This window comes from Equus quagga, chromosome 1, assembly GCF_021613505.1.
Source record: "Equus quagga isolate Etosha38 chromosome 1, UCLA_HA_Equagga_1.0, whole genome shotgun sequence".
NCBI lineage: Eukaryota > Metazoa > Chordata > Mammalia > Perissodactyla > Equidae > Equus > Equus quagga.
In genome coordinates, this window is record NC_060267.1 from 6,941,675 (window position 1) to 6,963,014 (window position 21,340).

General features: G+C 47.6%; 1 protein-coding gene across 1 annotated transcript in view; it reads left to right on the forward strand.

Annotated features, from left to right (window-relative positions):
* The window catches only part of PPM1H (protein phosphatase, Mg2+/Mn2+ dependent 1H), a 231,190-nt gene that overhangs the window by 173,833 nt on the left and 36,017 nt on the right, over positions 1-21,340 (forward strand). Inside the window, exons 8-9 of the mRNA XM_046673877.1 lie at positions 16,595-16,658; positions 20,108-20,215. Of these exons, the coding sequence (XP_046529833.1) occupies positions 16,595-16,658; positions 20,108-20,215 (172 nt within the window). The remainder of the gene's footprint in view (positions 1-16,594; positions 16,659-20,107; positions 20,216-21,340) is intronic.

Genomic DNA, 21,340 nt, shown 5'->3' on the forward strand with positions numbered 1-21,340 from the left:
AGGAGGTTGGATGTCATTTCAGAGAATTTTAACCCCAAACCTCAATAGATTGTCCAGGACGGGGGTTGGCTGGGACAGGGATCAGACATCCAAAAAGGCCCGCATGTTCCAAGTTCCAGTCCGAGCAAGTCAGCCTCCCGCAGGGAGGGGCCCCTCCTGGGGCTCCCGGAGCCGAGATGATGAATGGTTATTTGCGATGTGCATGTTCTGCATCTTTTCAAGATTTGCAGCTCTAGCTGCAGGAGCAGCAGGAAAGAAAGCCTGCCCTGCTGTGTGCAGCCCATCTCCTGACAGTGATAAATGACTCCTGGCTCTGCACTGCCCTCCTCCCCACCACTCTGCCCATGAGGCCAGTGGAAGCTATGAGGGCTTTACAGATGGTTGGAAGCCAAGACAGACAGGCATTGTCAGGCCACAGCGAGGAGAAAGAAAAGAGATCCCAGCCAGCCTGCTCCCTTTTGATGGTCCACTCGCTCTATACACACTCACACGCACACCTCTCGCTGCTTTAATGATAAGTGTAGATTTATCATTCTTAAAGTGGCCAAACCACTTCCAAGCCTTCCTTTCCCCCTCAGGCCCTTTGAACAGTCACAGCATTTATCCGAACCCATTCATACAGGCTTAAGCGGAGCATATGTACCGCTCTTCCCCAGCGACCATTGTTGGGGCTCTACAGTACATGTGTAGTGACTTAGCTCCAGGTCATCTGGGGAAGTTTTAGGATATCAAGTGCTTGCAAAAATCCCTGTTCGAATAGCCAGTGTCCTTTTATCCAAGGAATCCCAGAGGATACTGGTTTTATCTTTGGCAAACCTTTCTTGTACACCTGCTGCCTAGTAGGCATTGAGTACAGTTAAGAACAGGGACATGCAGCGAGACTGCCTGGCTGGGCCAGTCCCCAAATGTGTCTTGGACAAATCAGGTCACCTCTCTCTGCCTCAGTTTTCCCGTTTGTAAATGGGGCTAATGACAGTATCTAGGCCGTCATGAGTTAGTATAGTCAAGTGCATTGAACAAAGCCTGGCCTGTCGTAAGTGCTATCTGGGTCTCATCTTGTAATCACTGGACATTATGGGGAGCAGAAGGGTCAGCCAGATCTGATCCCTGCCTCAGGAGGGTTACAGCCTAGTATGTGTTGAGATTGTTCCTCCAGATAACGAGAGGCTAGAAACCAACAAGGAAGAGGAAGGCAGTTTAGAGAAGCAGAAGGCTGAAGCAAGGTCAGAGTGTGCTGGCTGCTCTGCCTTTCTGGTCTGTCCTCCATGTGGCAGGAGGGGCTCTCATCTGAGAAGAGACACCATCAGTACGACTAGGAAGCCATCGCACCAGCCCTTGCATCCCTGGGCACTGCTAGGTAGGATGTTCTTGTTTATCTTGGCGCTTTTTTTGGCCCATATGCTGACTTTGTGTCTCCCTTCTGAGTCCTGGCTGCTGGACCTTTTAAGGTGCCACTGCAGCCCTCCTGAGCCGCACCCAGGGAGCTGGGATACCAAGCACGTCAGTGGCCACAGATGACCTCAGCTTAGAGGGGTCTTATCAAGCAGGACTGTGTTAGCTGCATAGAGATGACCAGCTGGCTTTCTGGAAATTTATTGAACAATACCATTCTACCTATAAATCTCTTCTTAAAATCTCAGGAGCGAGGGAGATAGATCTGTTGGAATTTCTACATAAACAACTAAAGCAAGACAGAATATAGGGCTTATCGAAAGGGGATTAAAGAAAAGGCTTTGTGGCTGTGGGAGAGGGAGTGGGTTTTTAAGAGAGGAGACTGGCGTTGGGGAAGACTTCATGGAGAATGTTGTGTTTGAACCAAAGGTCTGAAATATGAGAGGAGTTTCAAGAGGCTTGAGGGCAGAAGGGAAGGACATTCTGAGCAGAGGGCACAGCACAAACGGAAGCCCAGAGGCATGGAAATAAGATGCGTGTTTTGGGAATGTGGGAATATTTGAAGATATTCAAAATATTTTAAGAGTCAGCATAGAGGAGTAGGCTCCAGCTGGGCTGCAGCAGGGTTCCAGAAGTGTCCCTGCTGGGCCAGCTGTTAACTGTATTTATACATGTTGGGGGTTCCAGGGGAGGGTCCAGAACAGCAGATGGGGGATTCCAGAGCTTGGGACTGCCATTATCTGCCAGCTGGGACAGAGTATTTCAATATTTTAACCCTCTGTACACACTTAGATTGGTACGTATCTGTTAGATCACCGTCCTGGTGGCAGCCTAACGTAAGTGACATGTAGAGGGAAGTGAGAGGGCGTGAAGCGAACCCTGGGACCAGGTAAGTAGACTGGAGTCAACTCAGGGGGAACTTTGAATGCCATGCTAAGGATGGCAATAACTCACAATTTTATTTTCCCCCCCATAAGAGCTCCACAGCTCCGAAAAGTATGAAAATGACACATAGCAGGGTGGAGATGCAGAGCTGACAGTGTATTTAGAAGGACATATAGTCCAATCCTCAGCCTGTTTATAAGAACCTGTTTTGAAGGAGGTTCCAGAGATGCAAGTGCTACAACCCTCCCACAGATTTCCAGATACTTTACGACTCTGCCAAGGAAACATCTTGCTATGTCCAACCTACTCTCCTCCAGTTACAAAATTTCACTCTTACCAGAGCTTGAAAAAGTTTTTCCTTTTCCTTGCCACCCCTTCTCTGCCCACCAGGTTTCAAAGTAGGAAAAACCCAGTGTTGCTAGTATCGAGCTGAAAAATCCCATGAGGCTGCTAACCCAGCAAGGCCTGGGCGCATCTTCATCAGAATCAGCTGGGGTGCTGGTTTAAAACCCCTGGTTCTGGGCTTACCCCAGGAATCCACATGCGAGAGTTGGAGAACCGTCACGCCAAACCCTGAAAGATCTCATCTTACCGTCTTGTTCCTCTTCCCTTCAGACAAGTCAATCAAAGACTTAGCCAGAGCAAGAGTAAGGTTTTATGTCTCTTCCTTGCTAAAGAACTGAATACAAATCTTTCTGTAAGAACTGGAAATGCTGGTAACACATTCACTTTTTGTTCTTCATCTTATTGCTCTGGAAAAGGCAATAGTACGCTGCCAAATCTAGGTTCAGATTCCACGCAGATTAGATCAGCCTTGTCCATCCCTCAGGGAAATCAGATGCTATGCATCGTGCTCAGTGGCTTAAGGGACAGAGCACAGGGCTTCATCTCTGTGGGCTAATCAGCTTTAATCACATTCATTCAGTGAACCAGTGTTGTGTTGGGTGATGGAGACACAAAGAAGAAAAGACACTCCCTGCCCTCCTGCTGCTTACAGTCAAGTGTAGGAGAGGCCCAGGGATAGGTGATTATAATCCTGTACCAAAGCTGGTACAGAGATGTTTACCCACAGTGAAGCTTTTTCACCTGGGGTGATTATTAAGACCATCCCAGAATCCCTGAGGTCCTGGAATCTGTTGTGGTCTTTTTCAAGCCTCCCAGGTGATTCTTGTATCTCCTTAAGCATTGACCTTGGGCAGCCCTGGGCTTCTTACCATGGATGCGAGCAAGAGCTTGCAGAAATGATTGATTGACGAGCACTGGGCAGCCTGGGCTCTGTGGCAGGTTGGTGACTGCTGGTCTTCTCCTGCTTTGCTTGGGAACCTCTTTTCCCACCTGCGTAGGCCAGGGACTGTGTTCAGGAGGGGCAGCGCGCTGGACTAGCTTTGGAGGAGAAGGGGTGATAAACCTTTAGGTGCCAGCAGTGGGTCAGAGTCCAGCCAAGCCTCTCTTTTTCCTTATTGATACGTGTGCCCATAACCTGCATGGTCCTGGCCCCGCGCAGGCTGTAAATACGTGGGGTGGGTCAGGAGACCGTGCTCCCAGGGCATCTGACTTGCTGGTTTCTCCTTCCTGTTCATCCTGAGTAAATGATCCTCCCTCCCCCAAAATGCCTAATCCTTCTTGCTGGCCTTGGGTCACCCATGAAAAACTAGGAACCTAAGTTTGAAGTCTTAGAGTCTCGATTTATTAGCAGCCAAACAATTTGGAAGCCAAAGCTCAGGTTAAACCTAATTCTGCGGTGACCTGGACATCCACCGTATTGTCAAGAGAAGAAAAAGCCTGAGAAGGTATATGGTTAAACTTCGGTGCGACTGACCACTGTAAAAACCTCAAGGAGGGAGGGTAGAATTTTAAAAAATGTTTGATTTACTATGAGGATGAGTGGTTGAGCATTCTGTTGCATATTATGCCAGTTTATGATGTCTACACAGATTCGCTCCTCCAGGAGAGGCAGAGAACCACGGTTAAGAGCTCAATGCACTTTGGGGTAGACCTGGACTTGAACTTGACCTCTAATGACCCCTACTGTTTCCTAGTTGCGTGGTCTCTATTTTCTTATTTGTGTAATGGGTAATTTTAAATTTAAATTACATTTGTGTAATTTAAAAATGTAAGTGCTTAGAACAGTGCCTAGAACAAAGCCAGTGTATGATAAATGTTGAGATTATTAGGTTCTGTAAGTGCTAGGGTGAGGCGACCCCAGAAAATTGAACAGTTGCTGCCTTTGCAGTCCATCGTCTAAAACAGCAGGGCCACCTTGCTGCAGGAGCTGTGTGCTGTGGTCCTCCCATTGGTCAAGACTGGTAACCATTGCCCAGGCCTGTGCTTCTTACCGTGGGGCTCAAGCAGTGTGAGGGTTAGCAGAAGATTCCAGAAGCATATGGGAATCCACAGGATAAACATCTATTTCACCTGAAGATTTGAGGGTAGAGAGGGGGGATATTTTTGTGTGTTGAAATAAATGTTGGTTATGTGCATGCTTACGCAAAATTCTCATGGCTTTTGAAGATAAAACAGAAGACTTGGAAAAGCATCGATGCTTGCTTTGAGATACTTGAGCTCTGCCCCATGTGATGTTACCAATTCAAGGGCACGCGAATGGTAATATTGAAATGATGTAGCGTAGGTGAGAGTTCCAGAGTGGGAGTCCCTCCCTCCCCGCCCCAGGACACTGCAGGACTTGGCTCTCTGGGGCACAGATGTCCGTGTGACCTGAGTGAGAGAAGCTTTGGGATGCAGGGCTGCAGACCAGCACGGAGGAACTGGCGGCTGCAGTTAAAACCCTCTTTGTAGCCAACAATCCATGTGCTATTTTCTCCCCACCATTCGTGGCTGTGGGGTCATTTTTGTTTATCTCCTGATTTGTGTATATATGGACTTGGTGTCATTCCACATAAAGGCCGTTGTCAATGAAATTCATGCTTATTTCAGAGGAATGGTCCCCAAGAAAGCAGAAATCATTCCATGTTTGTGTGCTCATAAAATGAGGATCTCTGCCTCACACCCATGGGAGATCTAAATGTTATTGATTAGAATATGAAGTTCTGCTAGCCAAGTGCTAATGAACAGCAAGCGGACACTGGATCAGAAACAATTTCCAAATCTGAAATTTCCCCTAAAAGTCATCCAGAATGTTTTATCCTGAAATATTACTGGTTCTGTTTTGCATACACACGTGATTGATTATATTTTTAAAAGGCTGATTCAAAGCATTCAGTCCTTTTCTACTGCTAAGCTTGGGCCCGTGAGTCAAGAGATGACCTTCACTTTATTGACTTTATTTATCTCCACATTCCCAGCGCCTGTGCTGGTGCCTGTCACTTAGTGGGTGCTCAGTAAACAATCACAAATGAATCCAGCAGGACCCATTGCTCTCATCCACTCAAAGCCTGCGCTCCTGATTGGGAGCTACTAAAGGTGGGGTCTTTTCCTCCACCCAAATTTTCAACAGTGGGTAGGGACCCATTAGTGGGTTTTGAAATCAATTTAGTGTATGGAGATGAGCATTTTAAACAAATTAAGTAGCATGGGGAGGAAAAAACCCATCAAAGTATATATCACCGGGTAAGGGTAAATAATGTTTTTTGAGATGTGTTTGTGTGTACACTGAGTTAACAAGATTGATAGTTGCTTACAGTGAGTCACAAAGTGTGAAAACTCTGCTGTGACCCAGGAGATTCTCCCAGAGCACAGGGACCAGAAATGAAAGCAGGGTCCATTGCCTCTTGCTATCGCCCAGAGGCCCAGTGGTAGGAAGAGGAGTCTTTAGGCCAAAGGGGAGGAACGGTTCCCACTCCCAAAACTCCAGGCAGGATCTGGTTCGGGCACGCTGACAGGAGGAAGTGGGGAGGTAGGCATTTTCCCAGGGCGTGCGGGTCGGTCAGCCCTACTAATCGGGGGATTTCCTCAAGGGTAACTGCAGTGTTGGGAACAGAGCTTGGGCCCCATTATGGAAAATGTTTCCCTGGAAAGATGGTGGGAAGGTGCCCCCTTTCTTTTTTTGCTCTCCTTACAGCCAGCCCGCCATGCACAAGCTAGGTGGCATTGCACCGACCAGCTCTCTTCAGTTCCGTCACTAAATGTTAATCACACTCTCACAGTTAGAGCGTGCTGCTTGTGCCTGAATTGAGACTGTGCAACTGTATCAGCACAAACGCATACTTGTGTGTAGCTTAGGGCCTGCAGGCTTCAACTAATGTAAACGATACTCCAAGGACCAAGAGGAGAAGACAAGGCAGCATTTGTCTATAGAGCTCTGGCCTCCCAGGGAGACTGTCCCAGGAATCATGTAATCAAGATACCTGTTGACGACAACTCCTAGCACATAAATCCAGGGACCCGATGTGTTAATTATGATCCGATCCCCTAAAACTTAGATTTACAAACAACTAAAGCCGGCTATCCAGTGGTGAGCCTGTGGCAGAGATGTTGGCTGTGCCCAGAAACGCTATACAGGATCCTTCTAAACCCTCAGACTAGCTGCTGGATGTGGGACGTTTCTCAGCCTCGTCCAACGCACCCTGGGGCTCCCAGGGCTGCCTCTTGCCCTCACTGCACAGCTCCGACTTGAGCCTGACCTCATTAAGCTTGGCTCAGATTCACCCTCCCAGACAGTTGAGTGACATTTTTCCAGCATGTTGTGATTGGATCTGAAGACAAATCTGAGAAATTTCTGGGGCTTTAACTGAATATTTGAAGCCAGGAAAGAAGTCCTCTTAAGATATTTAAAAAATAAGAGTAAGACCTAATAAAATACCAAAATCATCCTTTGTTGCCTTAAAGGAAAGACGTGCATGCACGGATCACAAATACCCATGCGGCGAGCGGGCGGGGAGAGCGGCTGCTTCTGGGGGGCCATCTGAAGGAGCAGCAAACTGCCTCTGTTTCCTGAGCTCGGTAGTCAGGCTTCGGGTTTGATTTCTTTGGAAATACAGATGGCTGGCAGGAGAAGGGACGCATGAAGTGACTGCCGAGCCTGTGTTGCTTTTTCCAGGAAGGTCTGGGGAGGAGGGGGCGGGAAGGGGCGAGTCGACGGGAGGGCCTCTGAGGACTCTGTGAATTGCTTCATTGGGGTCATGCCAAGCACTTAAAAGCCACGAGGGGCATTTGGGCTCCAGACACGTGTCTGTTCATGACCAGCCAGGCCTGGGTGGTGTTTCATCCTGGGCCTCCTGGGAGTCAGGCTTCTATGGAGATTTGGTGTAAGAAGGCAGAACTGGGGACCAAAGTGGTAGATGGTTCTGCTCAGCATCCTCCATCCACACCTGCTCAGCCTCCGTGAACTGTGCCTCTGTCTGCCTAGGACTTGGTTTCTGCTATGAGTAAAATGGGACTTCCTGTGACTTTTACCTCCCTTCTAGGGGTGTGCTGAGCTTCTAGCTGAGGGAGGAAAATTCTCCTTTTATGACTATTTCAGACCAACCTAAAAGCACCCCATTTAGATTGTTAGCTCTGAAATATCCTTCTGAGTCTTCACTTTAGAGCAGAGCCATTGACTTTTCTGCATAAAGTTGCACAGGTGCTGTCCTTCATGCTTTGGTAGCATTAGCAACAGTAGAAAAAGTATGAATTGGGCTGGCTCACTGGGAGCTCAGCAAGAAGTGGTTTTCCTGGGGGGGATGTGCTGTCTTCCTGCCTCTGGTCACCAGTTATCTGTGCTCTACATCTGCAGTGAAGAAAGAGGCTCCTGAGACCTTCATAGCCACAGCTTAGTTAAATAGCACCGTATCCTTCACCAAGGACTTTCCCAGACGTGTTTGCATTTAATCCTTGCAACCCTCCACAAAGAACGCAGCTGAAGAAGCAAATCCAGTGAGGTGGAGGGACTTCCCCAAGTTCACACACTAGTTCACGAGAGGACTGAGCTGTGACTTCAAGACCTCTGACTCCAAGCCTGGTGGTCTTTCATACGCCACAGTGGGCTCTGCCAGGAGGGGAGAAAGAATCCAGGAAGAAGGAGTCCCAGAGGAGGAGGGGCGTCCAAGGCCATGTCGAGAGGTCAGCCAGTGGAAGAATGTGCCTCACTGATGCGTGTCATTGGAGTCGCACATGTGGATTGTTAAGATTCGTCAGGCCCTGAAGGAAGAGGGTCCGATACCCTCTCCAGAAAGGGTCGCGTTCTTTTTAAATGACTTTGAAGTATGGCTAAGGAAATTCAGGCCTAGGAAAGCCAGCGGTATTTCTGTCCCTCTTTCTAATTAAAGGTCACGACTTAGGAGTGAAGGGAGATCGTGGGAAGTGATCTAAGTGGATGATGCCAAAGCGTGAACTCCGGGTTCCTGGCTTGTGGGTTCAGAAGTCAGAGTAGGGGCTGGGGCTGGGAATGGAGGCATCCAGCCAAGACTAGGAAGAACTTTCTTAAGAGACTTGCCTTAGCAAGTAGAATTTAATATGGAAGAAGAAAATTGTCTAAGTAACACTCTAAACCCCGGAGAACAATTGCAACAAAAAACTTCCATTCTGGAGGTGGTGCTTGGGAATTAACAGGAGAAAGTAGTAGGCAAGAGGATCGTAAATGCTAGTTTTTATCACTTTCTAACTATCTACTAATATATAGGTAATAAAAGGGAACCTAAACTTTTAATATGAAGAGGCAAACAAAAGTCCAGGCTGTCACTGACGGGACTCAGCCCTCAGTTTCAGCCACAGGAGAGCTTAGCGTGAGGCACGGCAATGGGGAAGGCACGACTTCAGTCTCTCTTCAGAGGGAAGCTCACATGTGAAGGAGGAAGCGCCAGCCTTCGGTCATTTATCCATCCATTTAGGTAGGACCTACGTTACACCCACAGTGTGCCCACACGGCTGTAGATAGGAGGGTAAAGCAGTGAAAAGACAAAGTCCTGCCTCCATGGAGCTCATGTTGTAGAGGGAGAGGCAGAATACAAATGAGGAAGCAAATGAATGAATGTGGTAGTGCTGAATGAATGAACACACAAGTGCTTAGCCCTTGTTCTGTAAGGGCCATGAGGAGCTGAAGCAGGAGCAGCGAGCGCCAGCCTTTTGGATGAGCGGTCAGAGAGGCTCTCTGAGTGATGCTCAGGGGCCAGCTATGGGAGGAACCGGGGAAGAATAGCCCGGGCAGAGGGAACGGCAGGGCCTTGTGGCAAGGTAAAGAAACAGCAAGGAAGCCAGTGTTAGGAGAGCACAGCAGAGTGATAAAAGATGGCAGGCCAGCGGGCAAAAATGAGGTCATAGAGGGCCTCATCGTTGGGTTATGTTTTAAAGTGGTGGAAAGAGAGCCAATGGAGAATTTTAAGCCAAGGAGTTATGATTGTGAATTAAAGAGAGAAAAATGGCTGTGGAAGATTTGCTAGGAGGCCTCGCAGCCAGTCTTAAAATACAAGCAAAGCTTTTTCTGATAAAAATTACAAAACTGACATGGAGTCGAGACGCATTCATCCTGGAGGAGTCCTATAATTGCTACTCATCAGAAGGGTGAAAGGACATCAGTGCGGCTGCACGGGGACCTCTCGAGTTCACGTGTTCAGGGAATGTGTCTACAACACTGCAGAGAGCAGCACATAGCCAGCCAAAGCCAGAGGCGAGAAAGGCTATGCCCAGGAGCAGGCATTCACCACAGCCAGCACAGCGGAGACGCAGAAAGCAAAAAACACAGGAGGGCTCTTGGCTTTTGTTTTGTATGTGTGTATAGAACAAGAAAATATTAAGGGCAGAATAAAGCCCTACCTAGGGTAAGTAGTAGTCATTGATTTGCTCCCTTAATCAAATATTTGTCAGCACCCATTATGCATTGGGTACCCTTAGGGACCAGGGAAACCACAGGTAGCAAAACAAAAATCTCTGTCCTCATAGAACTCCAGGAGGGCCAGGGGGCGTGAGGGGAGCAGAAGGGAAAATGAACATAATAAGGAAGTAAAATACTTAAAGTGTTGGTTGGTGGTAGATAACAAGGAGAAGAATAAAGCAGACAAGGGAAAGAGGAAACGTGGGGGAGGGGAGCGATTTTAAAGAAGGTCATTTTATTGCTTGGCTTTTATTTTGCCTATCATGGGAAAGCCATCGGAGGGTTTGAGTAGGGTAATGACATGATCTGACATTTTAAAATAATTGCTCTGGTTGCTCTGAGAATAGAGATAAAGGACAAAACTGAACAGTTTTCAACACCCTCACCTCCATGGCCCTGGCCCTGGCCCCGGCCCCATCCGTTCCTGCCTGGATTGTCACAGGGAGGCCTGGGGAGGCATGTGTAATGATGTTGGCAAGGGAAGATGGTGCCGGGTCTGGGGTGATGGCGGTGAAGGTGTTGAAACTTTTGATTCTCGGTGTGTTTGGAAGGAATAGATGGCAGTATTTGGTGTCATGTCAACAGATAAAATAGTCAATTCCTATTGTGTTTCCTTCTTACTAGAAGATCAAGGGGGTAAGGAATTCTTGGCTGCTAGTTAGAAAAGTTTTCAAAAGATTTGCCACAGGGGGAGGCTGGATCAGAAACAAGTATAGCTGGAAGGTAGTTAGAATGGGGGGACCAAGGAGAGGAACTGGCCTGAGAGCCACAGCAAGGCAGTGACAGAGGGGAGATGGTTGACAGTGTGAATCCCAGAGGAGAGGATGCTCTTGGTGCTGCCCTCATGGCCAGGGTGCTGATGGGGGCCAGTGAACCAGGTCATCAGGAAGTAGGTTAGGAGTCATAAAGTCAGGAAACCAGAGGCACATTTAGACATATAAAATTGCTGAGAATAACAGTAGGGGAAAGAGTGGAAAAGTGATCTGTGAATCTAGGCTGAAGTCATCAGGCGAGGTGGGAGGACGTCCTGAAAGGCAAGGGAGGGAGGTGTGTGGACAGAGGGAGGGGCTCATGGAGTGGCAGTGAGAGTTTCAGTTTCTCCCCTATTTGATGGAGTTTCTAGGCTGGTTGATCAGGATGACACTGTACATGGATGTATTTTGACTTTGTAAGAAATTCAGTAGTTTCTTCTCTCAGTCTTTTGGACCAGCTGGAGAAACACTGCATGGATAATGGTTCAGTTGAGTTTCTTCATAGATGGCCTGAGAACTATACCCGAAGAATGTAAAGTCATGAGGACAGTGTCTATCTGGACCAGTGTTTTTCAGTCTTTTTTAATCCTAAGAGGCCCCCCAACTATAAATATTCTATCTCGTTGTCTCTTCTCTACTGTTAGAGTCTATCTTCTGTGCCTTTCTACCAGACAAGGTTCTGCCAAGCTTTATTCTACTGTCTGTTGTTTGTATTAAAAAGGAAATTGATAGATTTTTCATTTTCATGGTACAAATTATAATACTGAAAACAGTTTTTCGAAGTACACACACTTTTCATCCATGTGCCTTAAAGAAATGTCGATCCATCCCTTGTCTGGTTAGCTTGGTCTGGAGAAAGATCTCTAATGGCTTGGTTCTGCTTAGCATTTTTTTTTCAGTGATGTGGATGAAGATGACAAAGTTGCTTATCATATTTAACATGACATAGCATAGAAGGAGAGCTGGTATTTTGGATGGATATGAATTCAGAAGGCCTTCCGTGGGTTAGAACAATGGATTGAAATTAGCAAGATAAAATTGCTGAGGGCAATGGAGTCTTCCACTTAGAGTAGAACGTCCATTGCCAAGAGTAAACCAGAGGAGACGACGACGAGGCAAGAAACCTTCTGAGGTCTTTTTTCTCCTGGAATGACTGGGTTTTTGTTGGTTAGGTTTTTTTGTTTGCTTTCAGTCATCATTTCAATATATGACCCTAAACCATACATAACACAGACACACATGTGCATGCACGGAATGCAAATATAATCTGCAGTAATTTAAAAAAGAGCAAGTTCTAAATCAAAGACATAATCATTTCATTGTTAAGGGGACCACATCTTACATATCTTAAGTGTTTTCAGTTCTGAGTGTCATTCTGGGAAGATGCTGACAATCTGGAAAGCCCCCAGAGGGTCCCTACCACAGGGTGTGATGCTCAGTTAATAAATATTGGTTGAATGGTTGGTGACTTGAGTTGGTAGGGATGGTGCCCCAGGTCCTGGGAAGAATGGCTGAAGAAAGTAGAAAGAGGAAACGAGGATAGGTTTCTTCAAGTATTTGCAGAGCTCTCAAGAAGGAGACTGGGTTTATTTCATGTTTTTCCAGAGAGACCAAACACACCAATGGCTGACTGGGTCAGCTTAAGAAAGAATTTCCCAGGGCAGCTCTCCAGTGGGCTGCCACTGAGTGCTGTAAGCTCCTGGCCCGTGGCTGTCTACATCAGTCTGTCTGAGGACGGAGCCAGGGACTCATAGGAGGTGTGCTATAGGACGGACTCCTGCAGTTGGGGTACAGCCGATTTAGTGGCCTTTCAGTCTCTTCTAGGGCTGAGCTTTTCTTTCCAGTAGGTCCAGACCAATGGTGCCTTGTCTTTTCAGCTTTGCAGAATCAACATTGCAAGGAAAACTACTCCTCAAAAAAAAATGTTTAATGGAAACTTCTGAGGATACTGCCTTGAGTTAGGGAAAGCCCTTTAATATAGGTCCCTCTTAAGCCTTACTTTTTTTCCTCATCCTTTTGTCAACTGACCTCATAAATTTTCATAAAGGAATTGACCCCGGATAAGAGTTATTCTAAAAATCTTTCCTAAGCCTTTCAGTTTTGCTTTCTTATGATAAGTAATTTTTTAAATATGATCTTTGGTCCGTTATACTATTATAAAACTAGTGAGTAATCAGTTTGGGGAGTTGTTTTTTAATTTAATCAGCATTTCAGAAATCATGATGTGATCTGATGTGAAGGAATAAACATTCTCCATTCCTCTTAGGTCCCAAGTCCCTCCATCTCGTGGAGCTCTCAAGCTTCAACCTCTCTCCTTGTCCTCTCGCCTCCCACAGCTGAGGAGCGTGGGAGCCAAGGACAAGCTGGAAGTGTAGGTTCGAGCCTACAGCCTAGAAGTGGGCCGTAACGTAATATGAACAGCAGACAGGCCTTCCAAGTGGGCAGAGACTGGCGTGGCCCCTTGAACTGTGAATAGATTTGATGCAGGCCTGCTGTCTGTGGGAGAGGACTCTGTCGGGCTCTGTGGCCACAGTGAACTGGCCTGGGAAGCGGGGGCAGGGCTAGCCGACAGATCGTCGCTTGCCTGAGGTCCCTCTGTTCTTCCCTGGAGACCGTGTAGAAGAGCCGCTGGTGATGTCCCCACATGGTCACCTTTCGTTCTTTTGCCTCACACAGAAAATTCCCCTTCTTCTTTTGCCATAAGCCCCCTTTTCTACCTCAAATGCCTGCTTTTCACGCACTGAGAGGTGGCCAAGAATGGTCTCATTTCAGATTCTTCAGCTGGAAGGAGAAATCCGCAGAGCTGAGCGCTGATGTCCGCCTTTTTTTTGGTGTGTTTTCTGGGAAAGTCTGAGTCCAGCTTTAGGCCACTTAATGCGGTGCGTGATCTTGGGAAAGTAACTCAACCTCTCTGAGCCTGAGTCCCCTGGTCTGTAAGCTAGGACGCTGCAGGCTCTGGGAGAGATTTTAGAGAATGTAAGCAACACCCAGCCCAGGGTCTGGCAGGTAGAAGGTGTGCCGCAGGTCAGAGCTGCTGTCATTGTTGTTAGCTGTTGTTAATTTGTCAGACGGTAATCAAGTTACCAGCTTTAACTCTTGAGCATTTTAGTCTGTATTATTCAAGACTTTAACCGAGGAGGGAAGTCCCCCTACCTTTGTATGATGAACTGTGCTTAGGACCCAGAAGACTGAGGGGGACAGGGTTGTACTTTCTTTCCTTGTTTATAGTTATTCACTCTTGTCATTTGTTGGGGAGGGAGGGCAAAAGGGTTCATATGTGACTGAAAACCAACCATGGCAGGAACAGAACAAACCTTCCTTTACCAGAGTTGTGTTTTCTATTTTTAACGTTTTCGTCGTTCTCAAAGATGAAGAAACAGAAGCCAAAATACAATACTAGAATTGCCGTGGACTTGATCCTCTGAGTAACGACTGCAAGAGGAGTGCTTGTCTTCCAGAGCTGTGCTAACACAGACTTCGTGCTCCTGGAATTCTCTGGGCTTGTGGAGGAGTCAGAGAACAGCGTTCTCACTGCCTTTCCCAGCCTGTTAGAAGTGCTGTCTACTGAGCACGAAGTAACTTCCAGTCATTGATTCTAGAGCCGCTGCCTTCTGCCTCCCGCCTCCCGTTTAATTCTAGAATCCTGTGCCTCTGGATCTCCAGACCCCAGCCCCTCTCTGGGTCCCTCCGCACTGCGTCCTCCTCTCTGTCTCGCCCTGACTTCTCACGCTCCACAGCTCCCTCTCCAGGGTCCGCAAGCCCTGCATGTGCCCATTTCAGTCTTAGGCCATTTCCCCCTCTCCCTTGAGCTATATGGTCTGCCATCTTTAGGGTCAAGTTGACAGGGCCTTATTGTTCAACTGATTCTGAGTGTTAGCTAATGACACTTGGTCTCCAGCAGGGGTTCTCAACCTCGGCTGCACGCTGGAATCACCTGGAAAGCTTTTTAAAAATCCTGCTGCTTGGGTCCCATCCCCAGAGGCTCCGATTTGATTGCTCTGAGGTGTGACCCAGGCATCAGGACTTTGTAGCCCTCCTAGGTGATTCAGTAAGCAGCTACAGCCGAGACCCGCTGGTCTACACACTCATCCAGTCCACCAGCTGAGTGGATTCTAATAACAGCTCTGTTCGGTCCCCAAGTGACTTGTATACCACAGTGATTTAAATAGTTCGTGTGAGTATCGGAACATCAAAGCAGCTATTTCCACTTTGTGTTAATTTGGTAGGTTTGGAGGAAGGAAATAGTAGAGTTCTTCTTTTGAAAATTCAATTCCTAGAGTACCTCTGAGCTCGCCTGACAGCGGCAGCAACAACAAGCTTTTATGGAGCTCTCAGCACTGCCAGGAGCTGTGCTAAACACCTCCCAGGCTCGTCCCATTCATTAGCCCATCTTAATCCTCACAACCACCGAGCCCCTGAATGAGGCTCCATTTTTGCTCTCTCTGATCGATGAGGGTCTGTGGTCTGGGGCAGCTTATCTACTTGCCCAGGGCCATGCAGACAGCAGAACTAACCTCGAGACTGGGCATCTCTGGTGTCCAGACTTCACTGATCCTCTGCCCCCGGGAAGGAACAACTTATCCAAATAACTCCCTGGAAAATAAGGATGAACCCACTTTAGCTCTGGAGTTGAAGTCTTTTTAAATTGGGTTGCATTCTTCTCTATATCAGGGGCTTCCATCAGTTTGATTTCAGATTCACTCCCAAGTTTCCCAGATATACCCAGGACTGCGAGCCCATTTCACAAAGTCTTCTTCTTACTGCACTTTAGAAAAGCGTCTTGCTTTTAGCAGCCAACCAGCAGAACCTAGGCTATCTTTTACTTAGTCTTCCTAATACTTGTCTGAGGCGGTGAAGAGGCAGTGCTGTCCCCAATCTTGCAGAAAGGGGAACAGGTATGCCAAGTATTAATTATCTACTAAATATTAGTACTAGCTACCACTAATGGAGTCCTTACTAAGTGGCAGGCTCTGTGCTGAGCATCCTTGTGTAAAGCATCGTGTGTGATGATCTGCATTTTACCGATGAAGAAACCAGACCAAAAAAGGTGGTGCTCCTTGCCCAGGGTGGTACAGCTAGTAACCGGTGCCATGTTTGTTTGCTTGTTTGTTTTTTAACTTCCTTTTGAGCAAAACTGCCAGACACGGGCTTCATTTGCTCTCTTACCATGGCTTGGCCCACCCCTGCTGTCTATGCAATGGCATCTGGACAACCGAGTCTAGAATAAACCATTGAAGCATAAACTGGATTTTCTTTGTGTGTGCTGAATGGCCATTTAATAGCTATTGTGAAACAAAGAATTTTCTGCCAACCTTGAAAATCATACTGAGGTCAAACAGGCTCTAAATATTCCTTCTCCAGCCATCCCAGACGAGGCTGCATGGGTGTAAATAACCCCTGAAGGTGAGAACTGGCTCTTGGAGCAGTTTCACACTCCATCCATCTCTGAGCTCTGCTGTTTCTCAGTTTCGCATTAATGACAAGAACCTGTCACTGCTGCTGGGGCACTTCATTATGGCACAGACACTAAATGCTCAGAACAGAAACCCATAGCCCCTTCTCACTAATTATGAAAAATCAACTTATTTCTTCCCTCCTCAAGCATATAAAGATTTGGTATTTTCTGGTTTGTTAAAATATGTACACACACACACACACACTTGTGTAGGGAGGATAACTCTATATAAAGACAGAGATTGGTGTGTGGTGAGCGGATGGAGTGGCAGGGACAGTAAAGTACCTCACAGCCTGTGTCAGGGCACTGGGTCACTAATTGAGTGCAAACCTTTGTTTTTAAATGTTGTTTATCCCCCTACAGGGCATACAAAACCATTGAGGATGATGACTTGAAGTTTCCCCTTATATATGGAGAAGGCAAGAAGGTAGGCACGTGCACTTCCCCGGGCCTGAGAGAGCAGGCTCTGTCTCCCCAGGGCCCCTGGCAATCTGTGTGTTCCACTCAGCAGCTCATGACTTTATGGCCTTGACAGCTAGAAAGAATATCACCTCCATCATCATTCAAACTTCCTGTCTCGAGGGTCCAGGGAGTGGCAGGGGTGGGGGTGGGGGCAGTGAGCACAAGGGACCAAAGGCGGTTCTGTAAAAATAACATTGCCCTTCTCACTTCATTTGGATAACTGTTTACAGTGTTTAAACATGACCACTTTCACATACATCATCTCATTGCGTATCTCACAATGAGCCATGAGGCAGGCAGAGCTGGTGTATCACATCTATTTGGTAGATGAGGCCGCTGGGACTCTGAGGTTAAAACTGCTCACGTGGTCACATAGGCAGGGAGAGGTGGTGCCAGACGTGGCACCATTGCCCTCTGCCTCCTGGGGCTCTCTCCAGCAGAGAAGTTCAGACTTTGCAAGTCGGCTTCTCCACTAGCCCCATGAAGGGGATCCAGAGCTTCACCGTGATTAAGCTGTAGGATCAGACCAGAGCCCGGGCTGAGATGGCGAAGACCATCCATCACCAGTTCCGAGGGCCCCAGTCAGAATCCAACGCTGAGCAGCAGGCACATTGTTGAACCGAAGGAAGGCTGTCCATCTTAAAGTGGTCTCTGAGCAGAGACTGGAGGAGGCTGCAGCCCTGGGGCGGAGACAAGGAAGCTCTGAAGCCATTTCCCAGTAGGAACAAAGCCCTTCTGAATCATTGCATTCTTCCTCCGAACACAAATACAATTTAACGAGGTGCTGAGGGTTCCAATTAGAAGTGAAAAATGTGGTCACGTTAAGAAGAATCTTCAAATGAAATTTTTTTCCGCATTGGGTAGTTTTTATCAGGAAGAAGTGACTCATAAGTAAACCGAAGGACCTTTGGGCAGAACTTAAGCGTGTGTGTGCTCGCGCGTGCACTTCTGCGTGTACGTGTGAGAGGGAGACAGCACACACGGTTACGTTTGGGGCTCAGTGCGGCCCAGCAGTGATTTCAGTGGAAGAAGGCATTTCATGGAGGAAAATGAAACACGAATATCTGATCCACATGGGGATCATTTTTCAAACTAGCTTGCCCTTTCCTGGAGATGGACACCTTCCACCTCACCGTCCCTGGCTGAGAATCACACCTTTCAGGATGGTGGGCACCTTAATGCGGATCGCTCATCCATCAATGGCCCACACCTGCCGCTGTAGGTCTTAAGGGGCTGAGGTTCTCGTGATTACCCTGCTCTACCCAGCGAGCGGCCAGCGCAGGACCACAGCCTGTTATCTCTGTATCCCCAGCACCTGTCTAGCCTGGTACCTGACTCACGGCTGGTCTTCAATAAACGTGTGTGAAATATGCTCTTGAGTTATGGTCAGTGTGCTCTCCTTAGTGCAACAGGAAGATGGACAAATGTATTCTTCAAAGATTATCAGCAATAAGGTTTAAAGGAGCAAGGGTTTCCCAGATAGGTCAAAGGTCCCACTCACCGGGACATCACTTTCCTCAGGCATGTCAGTTCACTAGGGCTTTGACAGTTCTGTGACAGGCAGCGGGCAAGTTCCGTCATCGTACCCGATGACCTGTTTCAAAGCCACTGTGGCTCCAGTCTGCACCACCCCGTCTGAGGACTCAGTGATTTCCTGAGAAGTCTTGACAACTGCAACACATCACTTCTGTCTAGCTCCTTTACAGGGGTTTTCTTTTTCCTCTCTGCACACACCCACCCAGAAGTTTCAGAATACTTCTCAGCTGTTACTTTTCATTTTATTCCTGCCAGTGCTTTTAAGGGCTTGTGTGGGTAACACCTATATACTTTGTAAATAAGTTCAGTAACTAGCAGAAACATCAGATTCCTTTGGTTCAAAACACCCACCTGTGCTTTTTCCAGCCCGAGAAGATGTCAGGGCAGGGATGAGAGAGGAGGGCGGCCAAGGACTCAGAGTTTTCCCAGGTAGAGTTGAACACCTCCCAGCTCGGGAGGAGCTGCTCCCGCCTCCCAGCAGCACGGAGGTCTCGGCAGCCCGCCTGACCGCCGTCCCGGGGCTTCACATCTCGGGTCTGCACTTTACCTTCTTGACTCTGGCCTTTAAAAAGTGTGTCATGGTTTCATTTCGTCTTTGATGTAAACCTTCCCAACTTCTGATCTAAAACCAGCTCCAAAATGCACAACCTTTTTGGGAAACTAGGATGAAGATGACGGTAACGTGTTAGATTGTGATGTTTCTTAGCACTGACGTGCTATTCAAGCGGTAGAGTGAGGATTCAAGCTCAGGCCTTTGAACTGCGACGCTCCGCTGGGTGTATCATTGATGATCCACCTGTAGGCTGTTGGGCTTCATTCCACCCAGAATGACTTTGACTCCATCCCTCTGCGTTCACCTGTCTCGATGCTGCCCATCCTTCTGCACGAGAATTTAGTGCCGTCTCCTCCAGGGAGCCTTCTCAGCAGAATTGTTAGCTCCTCTCAACTCAGAACGCATTGTTTCTGTCTTTCAGCACGTGGCTATATTTTATATGTTGTTAGATGTACCTCTTCTCTCCTTTATTATAGTAGGGACAAGCCTTAGACATTCATCCCCTGCAACGCGGTGTCTGCACGTGGTAGCTGCTCAGTGAGTGTGTGTGGGTGAATCAGATCTGTGGCACCCCCGCAGACATTCAGGCTGACTGAGCAGGCTGTAGGATAATAGTACTGCTTCCACAAAGCGTTCAGAAAACCCTTTAGAGAAAGCGTACAGGAGGTGAGGGGGTGAGGGGGTGGGGTCTGGGCCCTGAGGTCTCTGTGGAGTTGCAGCATTTTGATGTTTTGTTCCTTTCTGCCCAGAGGGAACTTGTTGGGGATGTTAGCAGGAGAGGTTACAGAGTTGCTAATGGTTTATTTTCTCCAGCCATAAAGTATAATATAGGAGCCTTGGGAGGGTGGGAGCTGCCTCTATTTTACATCTTTTAATAGTGCCTATCAAGGGACCAGAGGCACAGCTGGTGTTCATATACTTGTAGAGTGGGTTTGTGACAGAGGATGGGTGGATGGATGGATGGGTCAGTCGATCCCGTTGGGTTTGCTCTGAACTGGTTTCAGTGGCCATCACGTCACACGTGTATTGGATTTAGTTTATTGGACACGCTTCCCTCCAGGCTCTACAAAAGAAAGCTGGAGAGACAGCCGCAGCCCATGAGACTTAAGAGAGGGGGGGAATAGCCCCTCCTCAAGGACGGAGGTGATCTCGGTGAGCCCTGACTTGGAAACAACGACCCACCATAAGTTAGCAGCAGGGGCACAGAGAGGGGCAGGAGGAATTGGACAATTACTGCTTCTCTCTTAGCCCATGGCGGCTATATTGGGATGGGAATGCTTTCTCTGTATTGAGTGTTTCTGATGAACTTCTGCTTGTACTCCTAGGCCCGAGTAATGGCAACTATTGGAGTGACCAGGGGACTTGGGGACCATGACCTGAAGGTGCATGACTCCAACATCTACATAAAACCATTCCTGTCTTCAGCTCCAGAGGTACCACATGAAGTTTTTGTTTCTATTTTGTACAATAAAATGTTTTCTGCATTATTCCTGCCATGACTCACACCCCATTCCCAGACAGTCCCCAGCTTATGTCACGTACTTCTGCAGTGTCTCTCATGTCTGTTTCTTTTTCCCACTCCATTCTCACTTTCTCTCCTGGTTCGTGCCCGCATTGCCTCCTGCCCGGACAGCTACAGGGCCCCCTAGCATTCCCTGCCTTGTCGGGCCCTCCCACCTGTGGCTATCAGGCAAATTTTCCTGAACAACTCCCGTGACTCCTCTTTGCTCAGAAACCTTCAACAACAGCCCGTGGTTTGGAGAATAAAGCCCAGGTTCCTTGCTCGGCATTCGAGGCTTGTTATAATTTGGTCTAACTTTCTAATCTAATCTTTGTTCTGCTGCCACAGCCAGAATGAACTTGCTATTTCCTGTACGTGACCTTCAGTTTCCCATATTTGCTTAGAGGATTCCTTCTGCCTAGAATGCCCTACCTCCCCATCTTCAAAAATCCTGATTCTTCTTTTTCTCTAGGGTTTACCTCAAATGCTTCTCCTGCAGAGACTTCCCTGACGTCTCCCCCCCCCCCAACTGGAAGTAGGGTCTCTTCTCCAGATGGGCAGAGAGCGCCTGCGTCTTATGGCACAGTCGTTCATATCTATACCTTATTCCCTCGTAGATTTTAGTTGTCTGGAGAGCTTGTATCATTCAGTTGATGTTTGGAGAAATTAATTGAAAAACAAGTTGGTCATATATTTGGTTAAAAAATCGTGTTTCTTATAATACAGTAAACAATATCAGGTTCTATTTCAGAGTATATCATTTAGAAAAGATTTTGCTTCTAAGTTATAGAAAAATCTAACTAATAGTTTAGGCATATATTTTTCTCACATAATAGGGAGGCTGGAGTTTGGCGGCAGCTAGTGTTGGTGTAGCATGGCCAATGTGCCAGGGGTGGCACGCCTGCTTCTCTGACTTTCCCTCATCGTTTCAAGATGGCGGCAGCAGCTCCAAGCCTAAGATTTTCATGCAAGGCAGGAAGGAGGGGCAGCCTGTCAACCCCAGCAGATACTCACTTGCATCTCATTGGTCGTAACTGTGTCACACGACCTCCCCTAG